The 25,122-nt window shown below is 50.5% G+C and overlaps 1 protein-coding gene and 1 long non-coding RNA gene across 2 annotated transcripts in view; one reads left to right on the forward strand and one right to left on the reverse strand.

Annotated features, from left to right (window-relative positions):
* Positions 1-24,538, reverse strand: Ccnd2 (cyclin D2). The gene is made up of 5 exons (XM_021637058.2): positions 24,108-24,538; positions 22,165-22,380; positions 19,470-19,629; positions 12,917-13,065; positions 1-5,199 (listed from the first exon to the last, which is right to left on the reverse strand). Exons 1-5 carry the CDS (start codon positions 24,297-24,299, stop codon positions 5,050-5,052), a joined length of 867 nt encoding a protein of 288 aa, XP_021492733.1. The 5' UTR covers positions 24,300-24,538; the 3' UTR covers positions 1-5,049.
* LOC132654299 (uncharacterized) overlaps positions 22,892-25,122 on the forward strand; it is a 47,938-nt gene continuing 45,707 nt past the window's right edge. Inside the window, exon 1 of the long non-coding RNA XR_009591971.1 lies at positions 22,892-23,343. This is a non-coding gene — a long non-coding RNA (uncharacterized LOC132654299). The remainder of the gene's footprint in view (positions 23,344-25,122) is intronic.

Genomic DNA, 25,122 nt, shown 5'->3' on the forward strand with positions numbered 1-25,122 from the left:
TTGTAGGTCAAGGTTGAGTTTATTGCTCAAATAACATAACCTAATTGCATTCAAAATCACTTTCAACTCCATCTTCAAATCCGACTTCAAACTAGTCAGAAGAACAAGTTATGCCTTTTAAAGATCACTTAAAACTTAACAGCTACGTCAAATCACCATTGTAGTCAATACAATGCGCTTCCCCCCCAGATTTCCTAAAGACCTTTTTTTTTCTTGTTCACACTGATCATGCTACTTCAGCATTATCTAGCATCCCAACCATAAAACCCACCCACACCTGTTATAGAGTACACTGTGAGAGAATAACATTGATTTGATATGGCATCGCACTCTTAAAGCAAATTAAAAAAAAAAAAAAGAAAGAAAGAAAGAAAGAAAAAAATAATCCAAGACAAGAGATCATAACTGACAGATCTGAGGTACATGGCAGAAGGATAACAAACATAATGGAGACAGTTCAATGGCCCGGTGACTTGCTGGGGACATACAAGATGATCAGCACGAGAATGACAGCCAATAAAAATTAAGAGATTTTTTAAACGTTTTTTTTTTTCTTTTTTTTTTTTTTCTTGTCAAACATAGGCACCTGTCGAAATCGAGTGGCTACTGTAACGGCTACAGTCAGTAAGGCACTTTTTCCCCACAAGTGTGCTGCAGGCAAAGGAACAGATCTGCAGCTCCATCAAGTGCGTGTATGTGTTGATGGCTTTACTAGAACCGGGAATGGGGCTCATAGCCCAGCCAGTTTGGAAAGCAGAGTGTCACATGTCCTGACTCAAGCGACTCTTGTATGCAGTCTGGAATCTAGAATCCTCAAAAGCCACATGGGGTAAGGAAGTATAACACCCCCTGGGGCTTCCTACCCTATTTTGTACACATGGATGAAAGAGCTGCAGCTGTTAACATCCCCCAAGCGGCTGCACTGATACAAGCCTGTGTGCAGTGTGTGCCTGTGGAGGGCTAGTTGGCTTAAGGGGACTTCACTATCTCAGTATTAGTTTCCCTTTTAAAGCTATTTCCAAGGTCGGACTGTCTAAGGTCAGCAAAGGGGAATCCTTTGGGCTTAGGAGTCAGCCGGCTTGCTTAGACTTCTTATTGCTACCTCTGGTTCCCGCACCACCAGGACCCCCTCCCGAACAAGAAAATCAGTATGTACGGTAAATAAGGTACAAGTGTGGTCCTCCCAGCCCAGACCCCATACTCTGTGGAGACAAGCCCTCTTTGTGAAAGCTATCCCATCTTAGCCTGTTGGCGCTACAGCTTTCAAGGCACAGTGTGGTGGGTTCACAAAGAGAGCTAGACCCTGCTAGCAACAAGATGGGATCCAGGGGTGCTACAGGTATCCCCAGCCTGGCTACTAGAGGAGTCCGTCGTGGTAGGCACATAACTTAAGGCTAGCTGCCTACAAGACATGCCCTGCTCTTCCCTGGTGTCCTGGGGGACAGTTCAAACCAAAGCAGCCTCTAAAAGCTGTCCCTTCTAGAAGGAGCTCCCCACTCACAGGCTGCCTGGCTATTAGGAACCACTGTGAATCTCCTTATGCTTACGTATATTATTTTTGGCATACTAGGGTTTCTTCTCCCTAGGATTTGGTCAAAACGGGGAAGGATCAAAATTTGGCAGGCTGGGGGAACAACTTAGCCCCCACTGATGAAGGAAAAGAAAAAAAAAAACAAACAAACCAAACAAACAACAATGACAAAGAAGAAAACAAAGAAGAGATCATTAACAAGGCAGAAAAAGACCAGAATCTGCAATCCCTTTTGAAGAATATGAAGGGAGTGGGGGAGCAAGCTGAAATGCATGGGGACAATTATACCCCTCTGGGACTAAAATACTGCCAAGGAGACCTAGATCTAAGCAGAGGGTATTGGTCACCAAGGAATCCAGGCCCCTTTCTGTAAGCAAGGAACAGACAGAAGAGCCACTCTCTACCATTCTTTACATCAGACTCCACGGATGGCCAACAGGAAGTGTCTTCTAGGTTCCAGATAAGAATGGAGGGGCAGACTATAAGCTGCTTCTCCCCTTGTGTGTCAGCTTCCTTCATTCAATGTTTCCGTTAAGCTCAAAGGTCACTCATCGGGCACTCCAAGAACTCAAGGGACTATCTATCAGGCTCTGCGGGACCCCTTAAAGACCAGGAGTGTGCACTGCATGCTCTGGATAAACACTGGCTAGCCGCAGGCTGCTCCGTTTCCCCCTATCAAACATCCCAATTCATCACCCACGGTTCCACCACCAACTCCCTAGAATTTTAGGGTCATGCGAACTCAACCAAGTCCCAATCCCTCCTAAGCACACTTGAGACCATAGAAACGGCCTCTCCCTTCCATTCAACTTGCATCCCAGACTCATTCAAACTGTGCTTCCTATCTCGTCCACTCAATAGGATCCAAAACCTGAAGCCACTCAGCACCGCACACAGACACCCTGGCCCTGCACAGCACTTGCCAGCCCTGTCGAGGACAGGAGGGAGAAAGGGGAATACCGCAAATGGGGGCTGCACATTCAGTACCCATAGACTCAGTCCTAGGAAGACCCCATCCTAAGCTGGGAGAGGGAAACTGGTCCAGGTTCATGATGAAGGGACCCCATGCAGGAAAAAAAAAAAAGCCCCGTTTCTGAATGGGCTACAAGGTTGGGGAGGGTCTCCTAACTGCCTGCCAGAATTCTTGACTGCTGATTCTGGTGCTGGCATGCCAATCAGGCTGACCTAGTCCACTGTGTTGCTGAGTGTCTGCCTTGTGTCAAGGAGGAGCCCTTCAGGGTGCTCTTTTCTCACGAGGAGGGTGCCTGAGTCAAAGGGGAGCCTGGTGACCTTCGAGACAGAAAAGACCCCAGGGCCTGAGACCGTGAGGTCAGATCTCTCCTGCTTTCTACCTAGGAGGATGCCCAGCACCCATCTTCTGCTTGCCCTGTGCCTCATGCTAGCGGCCTTCCAAACAGAAACTGTATAGCTGTGAGGTATTATGAAAACAAAAATGAACATTGTTATCATTATTGATTTTTGTCCAGTAAACCTGAGGTAAAGAATACTCTCTTTGAAGAATGTGATCAGAGGAAACGAAACAAAACAAAACCAAACCTGGAAATGAAGAACCATGAGAGAAAAGGCACAAAACAAAATGAAATACAACCCATCAATACGCTACCAGAAGAAAACGAATGGAGGAAAAGCTTTTCCAGTACAAAGAACTCATATCTTAACCATCTACTTCCGGACTTGAAATTTAAGCAGTAAAATAATATATTATAACAATGTTTCTAAAATAGCAGCACACCGTGAAACATTACAGCTAGATACTGTTAATGTGAATAGGGATGGATGATCTTAGCTTCTTAGCAGCGAAAAATAATAATAAACAGAACAAAAGAAAATGAAAGATAAGAGACCCTTAGATGTTTCTCCATCTTCAATCCTTATACTGTGAAACAAGGCAGAACCTGTATATGATATAATTCTTCAAAGCAGCCCTTTCTGATCTTTTCTCTTTAAAAAAAAAAAAAGGCAAATATTTTAACAAATAGCTTCATTACCTGTCAATTATAATTGTGCAAACAAAAAAAAAAAGCCAAAAAAACCCAACAACTGTGGCTCCAACTTCTGTTTACTGACTGTCTCAAAGAAGTGGGAGAGGAAATATTCAAGTACGATGAATACAACTTTGCACTAAAATTAACAAACAACAAACAAACAAAACGGAAAAAGGAACAAAATGCCACACCCTGATGTTCAACCATCCGTCTCTGCACCAGAAGTAACTTTTTTTTCCATGTCCAAAGGAGAAAAATATAGATGGGGATTCAATCCTTTCATATCATCAGAATGGTTTTAGACCTTTGTTTATAAGCTTTTCCGAGGAATGATGGGATGGGAATGTCAGCAGAGGGCTCTCTCACTCCTGATATGGACACCAGAGCTAGGTACCGGAACATTAGATGCCAGAAATGAATAGCAACCAGAAGGGAACAGGAAGGGGAGGGGCAAAGGAAGGAGTATTCAACATGATTTGTATAAACCATCCCATCTACCCCTGTCCCCAGGAACAATTTTTCAAAGTGCTTTTCTAATGGAATGGTTTATAACGACGTTAAACTGTAGACCAGGCATGCCAATCAGCACCAAAAGTTAAGGGTTTGTTTTTTTTTTTTTTTCCTTATAAGGGATAAACAATCACCACGCCCTCTTTCGTTACATGGGGAAGTTCTGTTTCAGGTTCCATTTGTGGCCTCCATCTGTGCCCATTTAGATGAGCTTTGGTCATAGCCCATAGCTAATTCCCTCCATCAGATAACAGCAAGATACATCTACAGTGAACCATGTTTGGAAGAAGAAGCACAAACTCACCAAACATGAGACTTAGGGGCCGATCACCTGTGTCCAAACTGGCAAAAGACAATTCCCTTAGGTAGCAGCTACTGCAGTCAGCAAGAGTACGTACGTAACGTAGAGGCCTCACCACACTCAGTCTTGGTAATAAGTGGTGAGGCATCAAGGCGCTTCTTACATCCAAAATGGTTCAGTCCTGTGGACAGGTGGTTCTGGGCAACCTCCCCAGCGTGTCCCTTGTTTCTGATTCCTTCTTGGGTTCACTGCTTTGCAAACTACTCAGGCCATGCTGGCACCCACAGTTCCTTGCAAGTCTACTAAAAGGGGCATATGCTCTAGTTCACAAGCACAAAAGACAGTCTCCTCTAATTTGTTCCCACATTGCAGGTATACATATTCTCTAGCTAGTCTGCAGGTTCTCCTGTGAGCCTCTCACTATGACTTTGACATCATCAGACAGTAACCGTTCGCATATACAAGGGATTCCCTTATGTTGTACTTTGAACAGGCACCACATGCGTTTCAATCATAGGGCCTTTCCCTCTCACTTCTAAAAGATCTTTAAATATGATCTAGGTGGGGACAGATTTTTTTTGTTTGTTTTGTTTGTTTTTTGAAGTTTCATCCTAAAACACAAAGAACAAAATGTAACTAGAGAGAGAAGGAGCGAGCGGATGACGAACACGCCTCTCTCGTGCCGGCCGGAAACGGCATCCTCACAGGTCAACATCCCTCACGTCTGTAGGGGTGGTGGCTTGGTCCAGATCTTCCACAGACTTGGATCCGTTATGCTGCTCTTGACGGAACTGCTGCAGGCTGTTGAGCAGCACAGCCTCAATTTGCTCCTGGCACGCTTTGAGACAATCCTAGAGGAGAGAGGTCCAGACAGGAGCTATTAGCATGTGCACACAACACTCCCAACGACAGACTCTATCCAGCTCACATCACCCCATCCTCATTTTCCTGTAGAAGTAAAGGGGAAGGACAAGAGAGAAGTTCTCAAATGCCACAGAAAGTCAGAACAGGAAGTGGGGTCCACAGGCTGGTACCATTAGCACCATTTGGGAACTAGTTAGAAGCCCATCCCAGATCGGAGCCGGCATTTCGGCTGAAGCCCAGCATTTCTTATTCTAAACTACACTGACTGAAAGGTGATCCAGGTACAAAAATCCCTTGCCTGGACACCAAGAGGACAACTGGAGGTTTTCTGTCGGGAAAGATAGGAGGTGGCACAGAAGGGGTTTGGTCCCTTGGCTACACTGTTAGCCAAGCAAGCAACCAAGAGATAGATCAGGAGGGAGATGTGTAACTGTTTACAATCTTCGGAAACTAAAAATCCCTGCATTTTCTGCTTATTTCCCACCCTCAAACTCTTTCCACAAAAACACAATACAGAATGTTTACAAAACTCAGGACACTTGAGCTTGTCCAATTTGGGAATAAGCAAGAATTTGCAGTGTTGCCTTTATTAGTCTATATTTGGTAGGGAAAATCCAGAGTGAGCAGCCCCAGGCAGAAGCCTCTGTTAGCTGGGAGACATGGAATGTGGGGCCAAGTCACGGCTGTCACTGGGATGGGACTATGGCTCAGGATAGAAGGTGGGGGTTGGGGTGGGGGCAAGCTGAGGAAACTGTTGTTCTTTTCACCCTAGCTTCTGGGGTTCACCTCCCTGCACCATGAAGCAGCCTGTGCATACTAGAGACTGCGCCGTCTTGAATCTCCCTGTGCCCGCCCACAGCTCAAAACACACTTCCCCAAACATAAAGGCATTACCTTTATTTTCCAAACATCTAAAATAAAATTGGCATTAGCTGCTAAGGAGCGACGTTTCCACCCCTCCCCCACCTCCATCTCTTCTCTCCTATCTCTCATCTGCTCCACATTTCAAACTGAGCTTGAAGATGAGGAATGACAGCAGACCAAGAGCAGAGCTCTTGCTTTGAAATGCTGCCCCCTCTCCCCGCCCAACCTAAGAAAGGTGGAAGGAAAAGAGGGTGATGTTTGCTGCTCACTCCACACTGGCAGGGTGCAACTCCATTGCCCAACTCCAATCTCGGTTGGTCCATCTATAAAAATGAAGTGTTGGGTAGCAGACCAGTAAATGACTGTTGTGTGTGTGTGCGCGCATGTTAATGGCTCCATCTGTCCCGGAATCGGAAAGAATCCTTCGGACTGGCATTGATTAAGTGATCCTCCTGCCTCAGCCTCCTTAGTAGCTGATAGTTCAGGCTCGCAGACACGCCCGCCTTCGAATTTTTTGAAGGAAGGTATGGACTAGCAATTACTGAAGACAAGGATGTGCCACAGGTCCTAGGGACAGTGTGGTCCAGCACTGGTGATCATCAAGCTAATCTTACCAATTCAAATGAAGTGAAGGACTCATGTGCCAGGGGTCTAACATCTGTCACCCGGGCCAGTGGCACCTTGCAGTCCCATCCTCCACCCTCATTATCGATTAGAAATCTGGGTCTTAACCCCCCCCCCCATGTTCTTCCTGCTAGGCCAATCTGGCAGCATTTGGTGATGTAAATGGGCTTCTCCTGGGAAATGAGACAGAATGAGTGGGAACAGCCCCATACCAGAGAGAGCAGCCACATACTTGCTTCCAACTGTGCATGTGGCCACAGAAACCAAATCCTACCTGAGGCATAAGGTCTGAGTGTTTCTGGTATTTCAAGACAGCAGGCTTCTTAGCTGATGAGGGACCCTTTGTGAGGCTGCGTCCATGTAGTGGGGGTTGGGAGGAGAACTCAGAACCATTTAATTTAAAAAGCTGGTTAAAGAGGAGTTGGGAGGCAGTCTCTTTTGGAGACTGGGCTACATAGCGAGACCTTCTTGGTGAATATTTTCTGATGCAATATGCCTGGGAGACTTTGCTCCCCAGAAGGAAATTTAGTGCCTCTTGGCCAAGGCCATGCAACCTTTCTTACTCACAGGCTATCTTCTGGTCCCAGGGCAAGATCATCTGGGTTGGCACATCTACCCCATCATCATGACCAGCGTACATCTCCTTGGTGCCAGTGTGTTAATCATGCCAGATGGTCCTCCAAGATCAGCCTGCAGACAGCTTAAGGACTTGGCTTTAGGAGCTGCAGTGTCCCTACTCTTCCTACTAGTAAGCCTTCTCTTCTAGCTGCCCCAAGACCTTAAAGGGACAGTACTGAGAAACCCCTACAGGAAAGACAGGACATCTGGCAATCATTTTGACTGGCCTTTCGGAGCCAAGGACTCAAGGTGATTGATGCAGGTGTGATGTAAGTTTACATCCCAGGTAATACAGACAATACAGGCTTACAGGCAATGGCAAGGGAGGGAGATCCAAAGATGACCTATAAAATGCACACTCTCCTTTTCTAAAGTCAACTGACAGTCCAATCATTATGACCCTTGATCTTTGATCCCTCTCACTTGGAGAGGAGAACAAGGATGAATGTAGTCAGCCTGGGAAAGGTGGCCAGAGCGCTACCTGCTACCCACACATTAGACTGCTAACCCCACCCAGCCTCTGATCTAATATCCATCAGCTCCCACATCCTCACAGGCTGTCTGTCAGTTTAGCAGCTCCACTTTCAACTAGGGTCCCTGAGCCTGGCTCAGCCAGGTGGAAATGGCAAAGGTAGAAAGAGTCTACCTGCAGGAAGTGGAGAGATCTGCACAGTATCCTTCCCAATGTCAATCAAACCCGCACAGTTACCCCCTTCCCCAGCTTTGTAAGAGACCCTCTTGGAGCCTACAGGGTAAACGCACTTCCTGTGAGCTGGCAGAAAGTAAGGAAGACGAGGCCATTGCAAGGGAGTCATGATCTACAATGGAGCAGAATATAAGTTGCAGGATGGGGTGTAGAAGAAGGAAGAACTCTGCCTCCAATCCAGCCACACAGATCACATCAGGAGCCTGGAGGAAATAAGTGTGGAGTTCAAAGTAATTCCAAAGGGACAGGACTAACACGGATAATAAATACTCAGAATGTCAGCAAATGTGGGAGTCTCAGAGGCCTGCAGAGACCCACCTGAGAACTGAAGCTGGGGGAGGGGAGTAGTTTGTCCCTGAACGGTAGCAGAAAAATCAATGCAAGTCTCCAATGCGAGGACTTTCTCTTTCCAACTTCTCCACTTCTCTCAGGATGCAAGGAAGGGCATAATAGATATTCTCCAGAAAAGACCTAGGCCAAACGTGTGTGCGCGTGCTTGTGTGTGTGTGTGTTGGGGTGATGACAACAGTGCCCCAGTGAAAAGATGCTGCGTCCATGTGACAGGCCTCACGGCAGCCTCCCAAAGCAGCAGGCATTGTGTTAAGATGCCCCAAATTAAGCTGATTAAAAGGAAAGCCATAATGCTAGTCTGTCTGCCCGGACAGGTGGCACTCCACTGCGCTGGAGGTCGGGCACCCCTCCAACTCCTCTGACGACGGGCCCTCCCCGAGCTGCCCTGGTCCCCCACCCCCAGAGCCCTGACAGCAGCGGCTGTGATCTCCAGCTCGTTACTCGGCCCCCGACTTCCTTCGATTGCTGGCTTGAGCTCTCAGCCCTGCACCCTCCGCCGCCTCCATGAATGGGCCCACGGAACTCCAACCATTAGCCCTCAGTGTAACTGCATCAACCCATTGTCACTGCACACGCACTGCACTCAACAGGGGGACAAAGGGCTGAATGAGCCCCAGACCCGCAGCCAACTCAGGCAGAGACAACTTAGGAAACTATCTCATTCTTCCTTTCTTCGCAGGCCGTTTGGCTCATTTCCTTGCATACCGAATGAGGCCGACAAGAAATGAGGCGGGAGGGAGGCAGCCCCCTGCTTTACCCACCTCCCCGCTCCCCCCAGCCCGCCTTCCAGCCATGCTTCCCAGAATTCCTATCCACCATAGAGCATGCTGAAGATGACACTGGTCACAGAGATGGCTTGAGAATACAGCAAGTTAAAAGGTGAGGCGAAGCAGAAAAGATGTTGGGGACGCCACAGAAAACCGGGGGCCCTCAATGCGCTGCATTCACTGACATTACTTGTTTTATAATTACACACTGAGAAACATTATCATAAAATGCCAAGATGATCCTAAGGGAAGAATATAGAATCTCTTCAGGGCAGTTCTTGAGAACACGGCAAGGACTTGAGTTGTAACTCAGGCAGAACTGGCAGTATGAGTAGAGCCTCTATTTGTTCTGTTAAATATCTTCTAGAAATTTCCTCAAATCTTTATAGCACAGAAGCCTCAATTCAATTTATTTTATTTTTTTCTCTTTTGAAGTGCTGGGGATTGAACTCCGAGCCTTGCACAGGTGAGGCAAGTGTGCATTACCATTGAGCCTCACAACAGCCACTCTATAATGCCTTAAGTGTGTGGTTGAGAGTGAAAATTAAGGTAAACTTTCTGACATACAACTAGTGTTTAATTACACACACACACACAGAGAGAGAGAGAGAGAGAGAGAGAGAGAGAGATAAATGATAAAATCTTCCAAACGGTCCTGAATGAATGAGAGGCACATTTGAAACCCATCTGTCTGCCCTTTGTCTTTCAATCCTTCCTTCTTCCTTCCCTCCCTTTCTCCAGCTTCACTTTCCTATGACTGCCGGAGGCTTGGGATAAAATGCCAAGTCCAAGTTGGGTCTTCTTCAAGCGACCAGGGAGGTAAGTCCTGGACCAAAGCATAGTTACACTCGTGGAGGGGACAGAAAAAAAGAGCCTGATTTGGCTGGGGCTGGGGCCTGGGATGGCCGGATCCCTGCTCTCGAGCTCACCCGTGGCAACAGAAGCCTGGGTAGGTAGAAGTTCCCCAAGAGTCGGCCTGCCTCCCTGGCTAGGGTCTGTTTTTAGCAACTCTGAACTTGTGGCTGGAAGGAAAAAGTACCGAAAATACACCGCCCTCTGAGACTTTTCCTCCCTGTAAAACTGTCAGGCTTCTCACTCGGATTTCTCTTTGGAATGGAGCATTCCGGTTTATTTTGGCAACCAGATGGAAAAACAAAGACCCACTTTCTCAGAGCCACGTGGGTCCCTGCAGTCCCGGCTATCTGCTGCCAGTGAGCTGGGGAGTGTAATCTAGCTGTGGCAGATGAAGTCAAGGGGACCCACTTTCAACCCTCATTTGACCATCTGTGAGTTGCCACCTAAAGTGAGAGCAGAACAAACGAGTGAGCATCAGGGGCCAGTGGTGCATGTGGAACTTCGAGGCCTGGGCCAGGGAGGTCAGTCTTACTCGTGCCTATGTCTGTGCTTGGATTTTAATGCTGTAAGGTTTAGCCTTGGGTCCACTGTAGAAAGCATGGATCTGCACCCCAAAGTAAGCCAAAGCATGCAGATATGAACTGCCAGGAGCAGTTAAATGGGCTCAGTTGGTAATGACACCTACCACCAAGTTTGCTGACCCAAGTTCAATTTCCAGGACCCACAAAGTAGAAGAGCCAATTGTTCTCTGACCTCCACATTCAGGTTTTGGCATGTCTCACACATACACACACACACACACACACACACACACACACACAGCAGAGGTAGTTCAAAATTCTGTTGAAAGAAATAAAATACCAAATCAACAGCTATGACTGATGGGAACTGAGTTGTTCGTATTTACCCCAGTCTGACGGTGAACTTGGATTTCCCGACTACTCTGTGGTGTCTGTCTGAGAGGAGAAGGTAGCAGCTTTGGTACCAGATAACAGGCTGGTGCGCAGTCACGCAAATCGGGGCCCAGATAGAGTGCATCCTTGATGGCCCACACAGAACAGTTTCTGCCAACACATAACATTAAGCTGTGTGTGGGGGGGTGGGGGGCAAGAGAGAGAGGCAGGCAAAGAATGGGGCGCTGGTGGAGATGTCAGCCAATCAAAGCAGGTCTGTAACTGCTCAAATTGTGGTGACACCCAAGGATCAAACTGCTGTTGTGGGCATTTGTGTGTGTGTTCAGAAGCCAAAGAAAGGCTCGTTTGCAATTGGTTAGCATCCTGTCTATAAAGGAAACCTTAATGGGAGACATTAAGAAAAGGCAAGAAGAGTGCCAGGGTTGAGCCCCTCCATACACACTCCCCTTGGAGAGTTGGAAATGGATTCTCTACGCTGTGCTGGGGCTGGGGGTACAGAGCTTTGCAATCTACATTTGAGTCCTTGCTGAAAAGCATACATAAAACTGGTTCAGGGAAGAAGCCAGGGTTAGTTCTGTCAGGGCCTTCAAGCCTGCCCCCTCTCTGAGCTCATGTCAAGGCCAAATCTAGTTAAGCTGATGTTTGGCCTTGAGCTCCCTGAGTTTAAATAGCCTCTGCTCAGTATATTTTGGTGAGGCACCAGCCACCAAGCCTGTGCATCACATGACCTGACCCCTCACCCACCCACCCCCATCACAGTAAATTCCCTCACTGGGCAGTCTCAATTTCCCTGAATATCCAGAGAGTGTCTTGCGAATTTCCCCTGCATTCCGGAGCCTCTCCATGGTGAAGCACCGGGACCTAAGAGCCAACAATACTCCTCTCTCTGCTTGGCCTTTCACGTGAATGCCTTTTGCAAATTCAACCAGGGGCTGCAGCGGTGGGCAAAGTTTCCAGGCTGGAGTCGGAGCCCGGAGACTCATGTCCCAGCTCTGCCACCACCGGGCCCCTCTCTCCTGCCTCCATGACCCTCTCTCTGATGTCTGGGGAAAATAAATGCAGCTCACTCTCTATATGAGCTCTGAGAGCTGCCCCAGGTGGAACCCTCTCCAACCATTACGTCCCAGCCGGTGAAATCAGGACCTTAGTGGATCCCGCTCCATCTCAAAACCTCTCGGTTTAAGAGCTCTGAATCTTGGCAGGCAGCAGCAGACTGGGGGCCCATCCACACTGAATGGAAAAAGTCTAAAGCTAATAATAGTTTCTTGAATCTGCAGTGCACTCCATCTCTGTGTGCTTCGTCATCCGTCGCAACTCTGACAGAAATAAAAGCCTGAGACGGGATGGCGGGAAGGCTGACAGGCTGAGGTAGCTATCACCCACACAAGCCCACCTCCGGAACCTGCTGCTTCCCCTGCAGCCGCTGCCCAGCTTTGGCTGTCCCCTCTTCTCGCCTTACCGCCTGAGTGGGGCGTGAGCAGCCCTGGATGCTCTCCACGGCAGAGCAGAAGCCTAACAACGTGTACATAAATGGACATGAACCCCGTACCACAGAGGAGGATCCATCAACAGCCCTCCCCCTACGATCACCCTGCTGAGGTCCCATCTGCAGTGTAAGGCACACACAGACTTTCAAACCCAGAAGGGGAAGCAGGAGGTAGCTGTGCACACCTGTAATCCCAGCTGCCGAGGAGGCGGAAGCAGGAGGCTCACAAGTTCAAGGCCAGCCGGCGCAACTCGGTGAGTCTGTGTCTCCATAAAATTTAAGAGAGGCGCTAATGATGTAATGCAGTGATTGCCTGGCATGTTCAAAGCCCAAACCCCATGAACACACACCTTGCTGATAACCATTTAACAGCATTTAACACCACCTTAAATGCTGATCTTCAAAGGCTGACATCAAGAAAGAAACAAACAACAGCTTTGACCCGCCATCATGAACCAGCCACCTTTCCTGGAGCTTGAGGAGAACCATCCGGGTTCGACCAAGGTGGTGGGTACCTACCACATCAGTGTGGGTGATCTTGGCCAGCAGCTCGGTCAAGGCATCGCACGTGAGTGTGCTTACTTCTTCATCCTGCTGAAGCCCGCAGATGGCTGCTCCCACACTTCCAGTTGCGATCATCGACGGCGGGTACATGGCAAACTTGAAGTCTGTAAAGAACGAGGGGCTGGAAGTCAGACACAGAAGAAAAGTGGCATCCAGGGCTCATCAGCTGGCAGATGCTCAGCTACCAGAAGGTGGGGTCCATTGCCCCGTCACCCCTGGCTCTCCAGCCACTTTCTCCCTTGCCTCTTTCCACCAGAAGCCCTTTATTGATTTGCCAACTGTAGATATTCTCGATTTTAAATGAGACACTGAGGCAGGAGAGTTAGGGCACATATCTGAGTATAGACAGCAAGTCACCAAAGACTCCAAGTCCCAGGCTTGTTCTTGAACAATTGTTTAAGAAATCACTATATGCCAGATAGTTCCCCCACCCCACCCCCCGGCAGTGAGATAATTAAAACATGGCATCTTCCATGGGTGCTTGATGGTGGAAGAGTCAAGGAGGCATGCAATTGTACATCTGCCCTACAGGTGGCATAACTATGGGCTTTCAGTGTTTGAGGGAGAGAAGGCAAGTACAAGGAGATAAATTGATGAGACTAAGGCATAAAGAAATGGTCCTGAGGGGCTGGAGAGTTGACTCAGTAGTTAAGGGCACTCATTACTCCCTCAGAGGACCCGTGTTTGATTTCCAGCACCCACATGAACTGAGTGTAACTACAATCCCAAGGGATCCAATGCCCTCTTCTGACCTCCACAGGTACCAGACATGTGCATGGTACACATACACATGTGTGAATGTAAACTAAATACAGAAGCATGATGAGGTGAGTTGGCTCAATTCTCAGCCTCTAACCCTTTGTTAAGGGTCTTTAGAACATTAGGGCAAGGACAGGACCTAATTACCGAAGACTAACAATTGCATTCCAATCACACTCCTGTTTTTCTTTGACTTAAGACCTTAAGTCGTAGGGGCAACCTGGGGCCCTCAACTCATTTTCCACTGAGTGATTCTCTAAGGGGCTTCGTGGCTATGATGGAGTAACTGCTGGTTCCATGAGGAGGATAATCCTGTCAGAGCTGCCTGGACCTGCCAACGGCTACTATGCAGCCACTGCATGTTGTGTCTGTCTGTTCAACGTGCTGATCCGCCACGGATGGTGACATTGTCGATGGAAGGTGACGTTCTGGATGGAAGGAATCCTTAGAATTGTCAAGTTGATCTTGCCCTGGGCCCCTACCTCGTCTTACAAATTAAAGAGGTGGCAGTGTCATTGGTCAGTCGAGTGGCAACTGTGAAAAGGGGCCCGCTTTCCAGCGTATATTCTCTAGTTGTTAGCAAGACGCTAACAAATCCAGCGGGGGCAGAAGGCGGAGCATAGAGGGACAGATGAGTTACACTTCAGATCATAATGAGCATGCTGGGCTGAACATGCCACAGTCAGGGCTACCTAGACTCTTCCCTTCTCTTGTCACAGTGAAGCTTTTCCAATGAGGAGCCCAGGGCCTCCACACTGAGCCTCTACTGTTCTTAGACACTCCAGGAATCAGTGAACCAAGCGCACTTCCCCTCCCACCTGGGCTCAATCCCAGGAACACTGGATAGGCCTGGCTGGCTGGCTGGCTGTCCCCTCGGCTTTCTTCCCTACACCATTCACCGTTTTTGCCTTGGGGACGGTATATTATGGGGCTTCACCCAGCTCCTGCTGGCCACCTACCCCTGCCTGCGTCTTCTCTACCCTCCTGGCTGATGCCAGCCTCTTGCTTTGCTGTAGGTCTCTCCCGTATGGGCCAGGAGACTGTATCTCTGTCCAATAACCTCGTTAGCTCCCCCCTGTGACATTCATAGCGTAGAGGAGGCAGCCAGCCCATGGCCTTGGGCCCACAGAGGCCCTGGCAGTGACAGGACAGTGAAGTGTCCCCAGCCCTCCCACCCCTCGTGCTGAGGCTTCAGATCGGGGGCATGCATGTCATCCCCACAGAGCTTTGCAGTCACACTGCTAACAAAACCAACTCAGGGTTAGCATGTGGGGCCAGATGGGTTATGTGGCCTGGCCTGGGCCATAGGTATAAGACCTCTGAGGGAGGGGGCTTTAACTCTTCCCTTTCCCTAAGAAAGTACTGAGGGAAGTCATTTTTGGACAGAGTCTGATTGATCCCAGCACTTGGGAGGCAGAGGCAGGTGGATCTGAGTTCTAGGACAGGCTGGTCTACAGAGAGAGAGAGAGAGAGTTCCAGGACAGCCAGGGCTACGTAGAGAAACCTTGTCTCGATGAAACAAACAAAAGGGCTAACTTAATCTTCTTTACAGTGCTATCCTGAGGACTATCATAGCCCATGCTATTAACACAGACACAGAACCTGACTCAGGGTCCATCACAGATGTCAATGACCCTCCTCCCTCCTAATCCTTGCCCTCCACCATTCTCATCCCTGGGGCCTCCTGTGTGACTATGAAGTCGGCGGTTATGTTTGCCACACAGTATGCATTTACTCTGATGTGGTTCACCTATGGCCCAGGAGCAATGCCCATATAAGGAACCCCAGGCCTGACCTTCTCCTTCCTGGTGGGAGCAACAAAGGACACATGACAGGGGAATGGAAATCTTAAGGTGACCGTTCAGGGTCTGGAGTGGCTCCCAAATCTGGGCAAGAACCAGGAGAAGCACTCCATATCCACCAAGTTGGAATCTGCACTTTTCAAAAGTGAGATTTCACTCGGCAAACTGTTCCACGCTAACGGGGTTTAAAACTGGGAAGCTGCGGTCTTGCTAGTGAGCTACTGAATCCAAGTCGGAGTGTCCATAGCGCTGTCTACCGGAAGCCTCCCAGTGGCTGCTTTACCCGTGCTCTCCACTAGGGGGCGGGCGTGTGTTCTGAGACCGAGGAAAAAAACGCAGCAAACAAACCTGTTGTCTCTGCTTCTTCCTCTCCTTCGACCTGCGGTGATGAGTGAGGTGCAAATTTAAAGAACCAGATTGGGGTGCTTATTGGCCAGAAGATGACACCCGTCACACGCTCATCTGCCGCCTCCCCAGAAAGGGCTCAGAGCGCGCTCTGTCCTTACAGTGCAAGGCAGTAACTGCTAATGAGGACTTAGCTTGGGGGGTTGGGAGAGTTGAGGGACGGCCCCCGCTGTGGTGCTCGGCCAGATGGGATATGAGGTAGCCAGTATCACTCACAGAACTCCAGTTCAACATGCTACTTCCTCCTCTCAACCCATGACTGCCCTCTGGGGGCAGCTCAGAGGCCCCGGGTGGATTATGTGGGTTTCATTCTTCCTTCCTGGCCGACAGAGAGGCTTTGCTTATGTTCTAGAACAAGAGTCAAGTCCCCAATACTTCAGGGCCACCACTGCCTGGAAACCAAACAAACACCTTTAAGAGAAGACTGGGTGTACCCTAGGATTCAGCCTTGCCCCGTTGGTGTGTGTGTGTGTGTGTGTGTGTGTGTGTGTGTGTTACAGTTAGGTGGATACAGAAGCCACAGGTCGGCTCCCAGTGCAAAAAGAGGCAGGTGTGTGGTCTGTGGGATACCAGTACCAAGTTTAAACTCAATGCCACTGAAATCACACGCTAAAGATTTCTGGTACTCAAGTGGGATCCTGGTTACCTCTTGCCCTGTCTGCTGACTTGGGGGACAACAAAGCCCGCTTCTGCCTTCTCTTGAACCACAAGCTCTGTGTGGTTCACCCCTCTCCAACTCCTCCCCCACCAAGACTAGCTGGCAGAACAATACCAAGCAATCTCAGCTCCCCCCTCTCCCAGGAAGCCACTGGAGGCTGAACAGAAAAGGAAGGCACTTCTCTGCCCTGCCACCAACCTTACCCCAGAGCCCCATAAAGGAAGACTGCTGGTCTTCCCTCCCTCAGCCCCTGGACTCCCTGCGCTCTCTTCCCCTTTCACACACACATATGCTCAACACACCCCCTCGGAGCCACTGCCAGCTCTTTCACAACTGGCTTTTCCCATCAACTAGCCACATAGCCCCAGGGCTGACTACCTACCATCCCTTCAGGGCCTGTCCCCTTCCTATGCCATTATGAACCCTCAAGACCCTGGGGTGTCCCCCAGGGTGTAATATTTAGGACCGAGTTAGAGAGAGAGGCTGCGAGGTACTGGGCTACACTGGCCGAAGGGGCAGGCTCCTCCCATCGTTGGTCCTTGAGTCACCCTCAGACTGGTAGTAAAGGCTGCTGCCATTCTTGGGTTCACCAGGTCTTGGCCCCAAAAGTTCATATCCTTAAGAAGACTGTCCTTCAAATGCGGCAGGCCTTGGTGTTTAGGCTGTCCAGCCTACTGCCTGCCTGCTTGCTCCCCGCACCGTCCCCAACACCAGCAGAGTTCCAAAGGGGCCCAAGGGTAGACCAAGAGACATGAGGGCCTCCGGTCAGACCCACCCTCTCCAGACCCAGGTGGCCTCAGGCTTAGTACTTTGGCACACGGTTCTGATCTGACTAGAGGTACACTCTCCCCTATCCTTCCCACTCCTTGGCTAAAGCTAGGTCAAGGCCCCTGACAGGCTGTCTTCCTGACTGCCTCCACCTCCCAGTGGACCTCTGCCCTCAGTCACTGAATCCCAGGCTCCCTGTTTTGGCCCCAAAGTTGGCAGCTGCGCCAAGGATCTGGACAAGACAGCCAAGAGTGGGGGATGGAATCCTAAAAATAGAGAGTGGGCCTATGGTCTATACAGAATTGAAGTAATCTGAGTCTGGGTAATTTCACCTATCACCACCCCACTCCAGTGCAAGATCAGGGAGTAAGAAGAGTGAGCAAACCCCTAAAATTTGATGGTCAAAAGGCAAGGTCAAAGCAGGACTCTGGCCATTCGCAGCTGGGTGATAGGAGAATTTAGATCGGGGCTCAGCTGTCCTAAGGGCAGAGAGAAAAGGCTAATTCACCCCTCCCCTGAATCATGGCAAGAGAGGAAAGGGACAGAGTTCCTGGGAGACAAAACAGCAGGTCAATGTGGGACTGACCGCTAGAGCCCAGGCCAGTCAGCAAGAGAAGAGCAGGGAGCAAATGGAGACTGCTCTCCAAAGGGCAGCAAGAGCTGGGCCTTCTTGTGTCCCTGGCCCCTAGCTGTTGGAAGAGTAGGTAACTCCACAAAGGAGCTGGGACACATGTGTCTAGCTGATGGAGGTCCCCAAAGGGCTGGACAAAAGAAAACCTGTGTGCGTGTGCGCGCATACACACACACACACACACACACACGCTTAAAAGATGGAGGTGAACTACGACAAGCCAATCAGAGCCTGTGTCCAGCAGCAGAAAATGCCATATCCACCTCAGTCGGAGAACCGGGAATCACGTTCCATACGCTTTCACAATTAGCACAGCACATACGGCTTAGAAAAGCACAGGGCAAGTCTCACGGTGGGTTTTAGTTTTCCTATCCATTCTGCAAAGGCTTGAGCTTGATGTATCCAAAAGACCTGTTTTGCAGATCCAGCTGAACTTCGGAGAGGTTAAACAGCCTGTACAAGGTCACTCAGCGATAAGTAACAAAGTCTGCCTGACCTTTCAACTTTGGACAAAGGGCAGGCCCTATTGTTCATTACATAATAAGGTATGCAAACCCATAATCAACGTTACAAGGGATTAAAATGTTACACTCCACCCCCACTCCCATCACACCTGCAAAGTTCAACAACCCCGGTGAACTGGGCTGGGCCCCAAGCATGGTCAGTTCTTTCTTTACCTACTGACCTGGAGGGGATGAACTCCTGACACTTCTTCCCTGGATCTGCAAGGTTCTAGGCAGTCGTTCTCAACCTTCCTAATGCTGAGACCTTTTAATCCAGTTCCTCGTGCTGTGGTGATTCCCCAACCATAAAATCATTTCATGGCTACTTCGTAACTGGAATTTTGCTGCTTCCAGATTTATAATGTAAAGATCTGAACCTACAGGCTACCTGATAGGCAAACCATGTGGGTCCCGACCCACAGGTTGAGAGCCTTTCTAGGGGCTTCTATCCAGGGCTGGGGCAGTAGCAGCTTTGTATCCAAATCCTTTCCAGAGCTCAGAAAAACGAATCTTTGCCTAAAGGTTCACTCCCTTGTCAACAGAGGGAGCAGCAAGATGGCAATAAATGAGCTACCTCGAAAAGGAATTCCTTCCCACTTATCTTGTTCCTTTAACCTATATTTGCCCTCACCCTCCTTAAATTCCCTTTTGGGCTTATATTCAAGCCGTCCTTTTCCTCAAAAGATTAAAGATCTGAACACAACCAGTAAGCAGTATATATAATCTTCAAAGAGCACTTTAGACATCATAAACAATATTTTAGCAGGCATTAATCTCTTTTCCCTTACCACACCTGTCCTCATAAAGCATTTATGGGTGAAGAGAGAAAGAAAATGCTCCAGTTCCAATAAAGAGTGAACAAGCCAGAAGTGAAAACTCCAGACTGGCTGACTCGGGCCGCTTGCCTAGACACCCCAAACAGTGCAGAGGTGAGCACCGCCTCCCATGGCCCCCAAGGGCCAGCCCGCCAGCGCCCTCTCACCGGTGGCACACAGAGCGATAAAGGTCTGCGCGTGCTTGCGGATCAGGGACAGCTTCTCCTTTTGCTGGGGCAGCTTGCGCAGGATGTGCTCGATGAAGTCGTGAGGGGTGACTGCAGCCAGGTTCCACTTCAGCTTACCCAGCACCACCAGCTCCCACTCCTGCAGAGGGTGGAAGAGGACAGAGCACTAAACATCCGGAGGCCGACCCCAGGGCTGGGTACCACACCAGCTCGCTAAGGCTCAGCTGCAGGGTCACTGTGGCCCTCAGGGTTTGAGGTCACTGTCGGCTCTTCTTGTGCTAGGAATGTCAGGCTCCGCTGAAAATAACGAGAGGCCAGGTAGCTACTGCCAAGATCTGACTTTCCTCTAGTTTTCTTCCTGCCCCCACCCACCCGACCCTGACTTCCACCAAATGTTTTTGCCTGCCCACCCAGAAAGTTGGGTGTAGATCTAGCCAAGGTCATTGTGGTGCTGTGGCAAGAATTCATTGGACACGTCTCTATCGTAAGACTAATAGTCTCTTTACTCCGAATGGAAAAAAAAAAATGATGCTTGCAGATGCGCAGCAAAATAAGCTTCCTTGGCCCAACTCCTTGGCAACCAATTAGCTGGCCTTTACTTGTATCATTCTTCTCTCTGCCGCCAACTTTCCCCTTTGACACGCAGCCCTTTCACCCAAATCTTCACTGGCCTTTGTCTTCGAGACGAAAGGGCCCAACGTGCTCGCTTGCAACCACATTTTGCAGATAGTGATTTGAGGCAAGGTGGAAGTGCTTGAACAGGGTCCTAGAATTCTTCAGCGCCTGTACTGGGACACTGCCACCCTTTCTCTCTTTCATGGCGCTCCACTGCAGCACCACTAGTAAGAGACCTGGGTCTCTCCTTTTGTGAAACGATCGTGGGAATTTATGTTCAAATGAATCAGAGCAAATGAAATGAAACCCTAAGTGTATGTGCACCTGGGGGTGGGGGGGGCATGTCTGGGATCCCACCTCTCTGAGGCAGAAACTTTAGGGCTAGCCTAAGTTATGTAAGACCCTAGGTTTTTGTTTGCTTTGTTTTTCAGGACGTGTGTGTTGGTGTGCATTCAAAAGGCAACTATCCCGTCATCTTCAGAAAGTGCAAGAGGCAGATATGTGCCTGCCCAAGGCTTGACTATTCAGTTTCCCCGGTTGTATCTGCTAAGCTTGGGGACAGTCTATAAAGCATCGACCTGTTACAGTGTGTCCTGGAGCACTTTTCACCCATGAAACAGGGAGCCTCTTCCAGGCCCCATGATTTCTGGATGGGTGGCGGAAAGCTGGCATGCTTTATTTGGAGGGCTGAGATAGCTTCGCTGGTCCTGGAAAAACTAGGGTGCTTTGAAAAACACCTCAAGTCCTCCAGCACACTAGCCACGGGGAAGATTCTTTTTTGTGTTTTACAAGAAAAATAAGCTGGTCTCCGATTCTAGTCTTTTTCTTTCTTTTCTTTTCCTCCTTTCTACATACCTATTACATCTATCTAACTTTCTATCTATCTATTTATTTATTCTCAAGCTTTCAAGTATGCCCTAGCTTTTTGCAGAAAGTTAAGATAAAAACCTGAGTAACTACACAAAAAAACCAGAGATGATGTGAATCTTTCTTCCAGGATACTGTGAGTACAAACTTGTCCTCTGGCACCACTATTAGAAGAAGCAGATCTTCCAGAAGAAAGCACCTTTAGGGGCCTCTCAGACCAAACCAGAAGCAGCTGAAATCTGGCAGCGGTTCAGAGGTGAAGTCATTCATGCCCCTCTTTGCCTTCTCGGCAATTCCTCCCCCAGCCTTGCACATGTCTGCCGCCAGGTGGCAGCACAGGCCCAGAAAGTAAGGCTCCTCACAAAGGGCTCAGTTCAAGAAGCCAGTTTTAGCCCAGGAGATTATGCAGGCCCAGGCCCTGCCAGCAAGGGGGAGGGGGTGGGCAGAGGGGGTGGTCTTCTCCCACCCAGTGAAAGAGAAAGGTGTGAAAACCGCTGAGGGTGGGCCCAGAAGCTGCAAAAGAGAGCTGCAGAACCTTGGATGTGTGGCCACAATATGAAGGGAAAACGCTTGAGGGGAGAAAAAAAAAATGGTAGATGAAAGGTGAGGAAAGCCTTGCTGGCAGGCAGAAAACGTGAGCCAAGACAGGGCTCCCTGGGAACTGTGTCCAGATCACAGTCCCTTTTGGAGCCAAGAACCAATGGAAGGCCTCATGTTTGAGTAAAAGTTGGTAGTCGATACAGAGTGATCAGCTACTATATGTGTGCTGGTATCGAGAGCCTTTATTAAGCCGTAAGACTTTCCCCGTGACACCTCCGGGCTCTTAGGGGACAGCACCCAACTAGCATGTGAGAAACCAGACTGTGTTATCAGGATTCCATGGAAATCTGACCAGGACCGGATTTAAAATACCGTTAACTGAAATATTCTGTCTCCTAGATTCACCCACTCACTCACTCACTCTCACTCTCTTCAACCGAACTTCACCCTCACAAATTTCCACGAGGTGCTGAGAGCTTTGCCCACTCCCCGACAAGGGAAGGCTGGCTGTCTCCTACTAAGAGGCCGTTCTGGTTCTTGTGAAGGTCCCAGGAGTTTGGGGGCAATTCTGAATCCTAAGACAACCTGGGGTGTGTAGATGGAAGGCAGTGATGGGGTAAGGCAGAGTCAGGGGCAGGGTGGGGAGTATTACCAGCAGCTCCTGGGGCTTCACAGAGTTGTCGGTGTAAATGCACAGCTTCTCGGCGGTCAGTGGGATGGTCTCTTTGAGCTTGGAGGCTAGGAACATGCACACAGCGCCCAGCAGCTGGAGATGGGTCTTCGGGGTCGGGACTCCAGCCAAGAAACGGTCCAGGTAATTCATGGCCAAAGGAAAGACTTCCTCTTCACACTTCTGTTCCTCACAGACCTAAAAACCAGAGTGGGATAGGGTCCGAGGGGGGTGAGGGGGAGATAGCATCAGAGACAGAGGGAAAGAATGAAAAAGCACAACCCGTAGCAACAACCACAAAATATTAAAATTTGTGTGTGGGGGGAGGGGAGCAGAAAGGACAATAAGAATAGAGGTGAGAACACTGGGGTCAATCCGAAGGCGGTTGGGGTTCGGATATTCCCGCAGAGCTGAAAAAGGCGAGGAACTAGAAAGCCCCCCACCCCAAGCCCAAGGCGAAGCCCAGAGCAGCAGCCGCCCGCCGCTCCCTCTGGCTCCTCACTTCTCCGCACTCTTAACTCACTCACTCTCTTTTTTTGGATTTCGTCATCTTTTCAAAAAATCAATAAAAATATTCTGGAAGCTCCGAGAGTCCACTTCTTGGTCTCGTTCGGATCCCCAGACCCTATTCTATCATTCCCGACAATTGAAAAAAATGTCCAGGGTGGTCCCGGCGGCCCCGGGGCCGCTGTTGGGGGGGTGGGTGGAGGAGAGAGGGGGAGGGAGGAGGAGGAAGCGCGCCTCGGCCGCGGCGGCTAGAGCTGGAGCCGGGGAGACCGCTTCAAAAAAAAATTATTAAAAAATCGAGCAAAAAGCCCAGAACCCCCCTCTGGGCCTGAAAACCCCAGAGAGGCTCCGGGCTCCCCGGAATAAAGGTTTCGGGTGCCCGTAAGGTCAGGATCTGCACCCCAGGGGCTCTGAATCCCGCGGGGGAAACTTGCGGAGCTCCCGGCCGCGGCCCACAAGGGCAGCAGGAGCTGGGAAGTCTGTGCCCGGCCGGGGGCTGGGTGAGGCGGAATCAGGGACCCCCTCCCCTCCAGGAGGCACGAGGGACTCTGACCTCCCGTTTGGGGGGTGCCCCCTCGCCCGCTCCGCACACACACACCTCCTCCCCCGCTTCCTACCCCACCCAAATCTGCGCGCTTTAGAGGCAGCCAAACTGTAAGTAACCTTGGTGAACTGGGGGGCCGGGGGAGAGGGCAAGGGGAGAACGAGGGCGGCCACCCTCTGGGGGTGCCTGCAGGGAGTCGGTGACCGTTCCCGGTCCTTGCAACTGTGAGTTTTGCGAAGCAACATGGCGAAACCATGGCAGGTCCAGAGCTCTGCATACGTGGGCAACCCGCTCTCTCGGCAAAAGATCGCCAGCAAGGCTAAGGCAGCGGTCCTTTCGGCTACTCCGAAAACGCACGTGTTTGGGTTTTTTTTTTTTTTTTCTTTTTCTTTCTTAGTGACTTCCGGGGCTCTCCCAAATTCCCTGTTTCTCATCCCCTCCCCCTCCGCGGAGTCCCGACCGCACGCAGGGGGCCCTAAGGCTAGGACATTTGCCCCAGCCTTGGGAAGGTGTGTCTTTTGACTGTTGGCATGGATTTCCAGGTCCCCGGGTCAGTGTGAGGATGGGGAAGACCCAGGCAGCCAGTCCCACGCGGGCACAGGCGCTCGGGATTCCTCCCCCAACCCCTGACATCGTCGCCTCACCCACGTTTTTTTTTTCCCCTCCCCCGGTTAATCTAGTGAGGGACGGAATCGCGTCTCACCCAAGGGTGCGGGGCCACCTGGCGCACGAGCTCCGGAGGTGGCGGCTTGGGGGGGGGGGCGGCGGCGCAGGAGCAGTTCTCCAGCAGTTGTAGGGTCCCGGCGTGAGGGGGGGAGGGATGGAGAGGGTGGGCCTCCCCCCCCAACCCCGAGAGCGCCGCTCGCGCGCCTACCTCCAGCATCCAGGTGGCCACCATCCTGCGCATGTACGGCTGGATGTCCTTCTGCACGCACTTGAAGTAGGAGCACTGCGGGAGGTAGCGCTCCTCGACGGTCAGCAGGTTCTGCAGGACGCGGTCTTCCAGCAGGTTGCGGTCCGGGACGGCCCTGCGGACCGGGTCCACCTCGCAGCACAGCAGCTCCATGGCCACGGTGACCCCTCGGGCCCGACTGTGGAAGTTTTATTTTATTTTTGGAAGGGGGGTTCCCTTTACCTCCTTCCTTTGGCTCAACGGGGGGAGGAAGAGGCGAAGAGAGAGAGAAAGGGAGAGTGGAAGGTGGGGCGAGCGGAGCCTCGGGGGCTACCTGACTCGCACCGGTCCTTCCCTCCCAACTGCTCGGCTCTGCCCAGCTCGCTCGCTCTCCACTCTCTGAGGCAGCCGTGACGCAAGCTGGCAGGGCAGTTAGGTCTCCTCCCCCTCTCCGGTTCCTCCTCCCCTTTCCTCCCCTCCCGCGGCGTCCCTCCCCTCCTTTCAATCTCTCCCTCTTTCCCTCCTTCCCTCCCCCTTCTCTCCCCCCCTTTCCCCTCTCGTTATTAAGGAGCACAGCAGCTGGCCCGACCAAACTTCAAACACGGTCCCCCGCTCCCCCGGCCCCCCTCCCTAGTTCTCCCGAGGCCCTCTCCCTCTACCCAGCCCCGCAAGCTAGGGGCCCCGGGTGGGGGGGACCCACAAAAACCCACCTATGCCTATTGATTCTCTAGCCTCTCTTACGTTCTGCAGGCATACCATTATGGGGGGGACAGCGGGGGGGGACCTCCCTTCAGGGGCTTGCAGTGTGATCGGGAATAGTGCCCGCTTATTGGAGATCCAGCGGCGGAAGGTTGGATGGATGGGACCTGTGGATGAGCTCAGGCAGCCTGAGCAGTAAGATCCCACACGTGAAGAACAAGGGAGGGCCGGTTTGAGGACATCTGCAACCGCTCAGAGCCAGGGATAAAGGTTACGCCTCTGAAGCTTAGGCCCCTGA

This window comes from Meriones unguiculatus, chromosome 5 (assembly GCF_030254825.1).
Source record: "Meriones unguiculatus strain TT.TT164.6M chromosome 5, Bangor_MerUng_6.1, whole genome shotgun sequence".
In the NCBI taxonomy this organism is placed as follows: Eukaryota; Metazoa; Chordata; class Mammalia; order Rodentia; family Muridae; genus Meriones; species Meriones unguiculatus.

Excerpts from the sequence above, each read along its gene's own strand:
- Ccnd2 (XM_021637058.2), bottom strand. The coding sequence starts at position 24,299 with ATGGAGCTGCTGTGCTGCGAGGTGGACCCGGTCCGCAGGGCCGTCCCG. Across the intron at positions 22,381-24,107 it reads TGGCCACCTGGATGCTGGAG|GTCTGTGAGGAACAGAAGTG; the intron begins GTAGGCGCGCGA and ends TCTGGTTTTTAG. Across the intron at positions 13,066-19,469 it reads TATCGCTCTGTGTGCCACCG|ACTTCAAGTTTGCCATGTAC; the intron begins GTGAGAGGGCGC and ends CGTTCTTTACAG.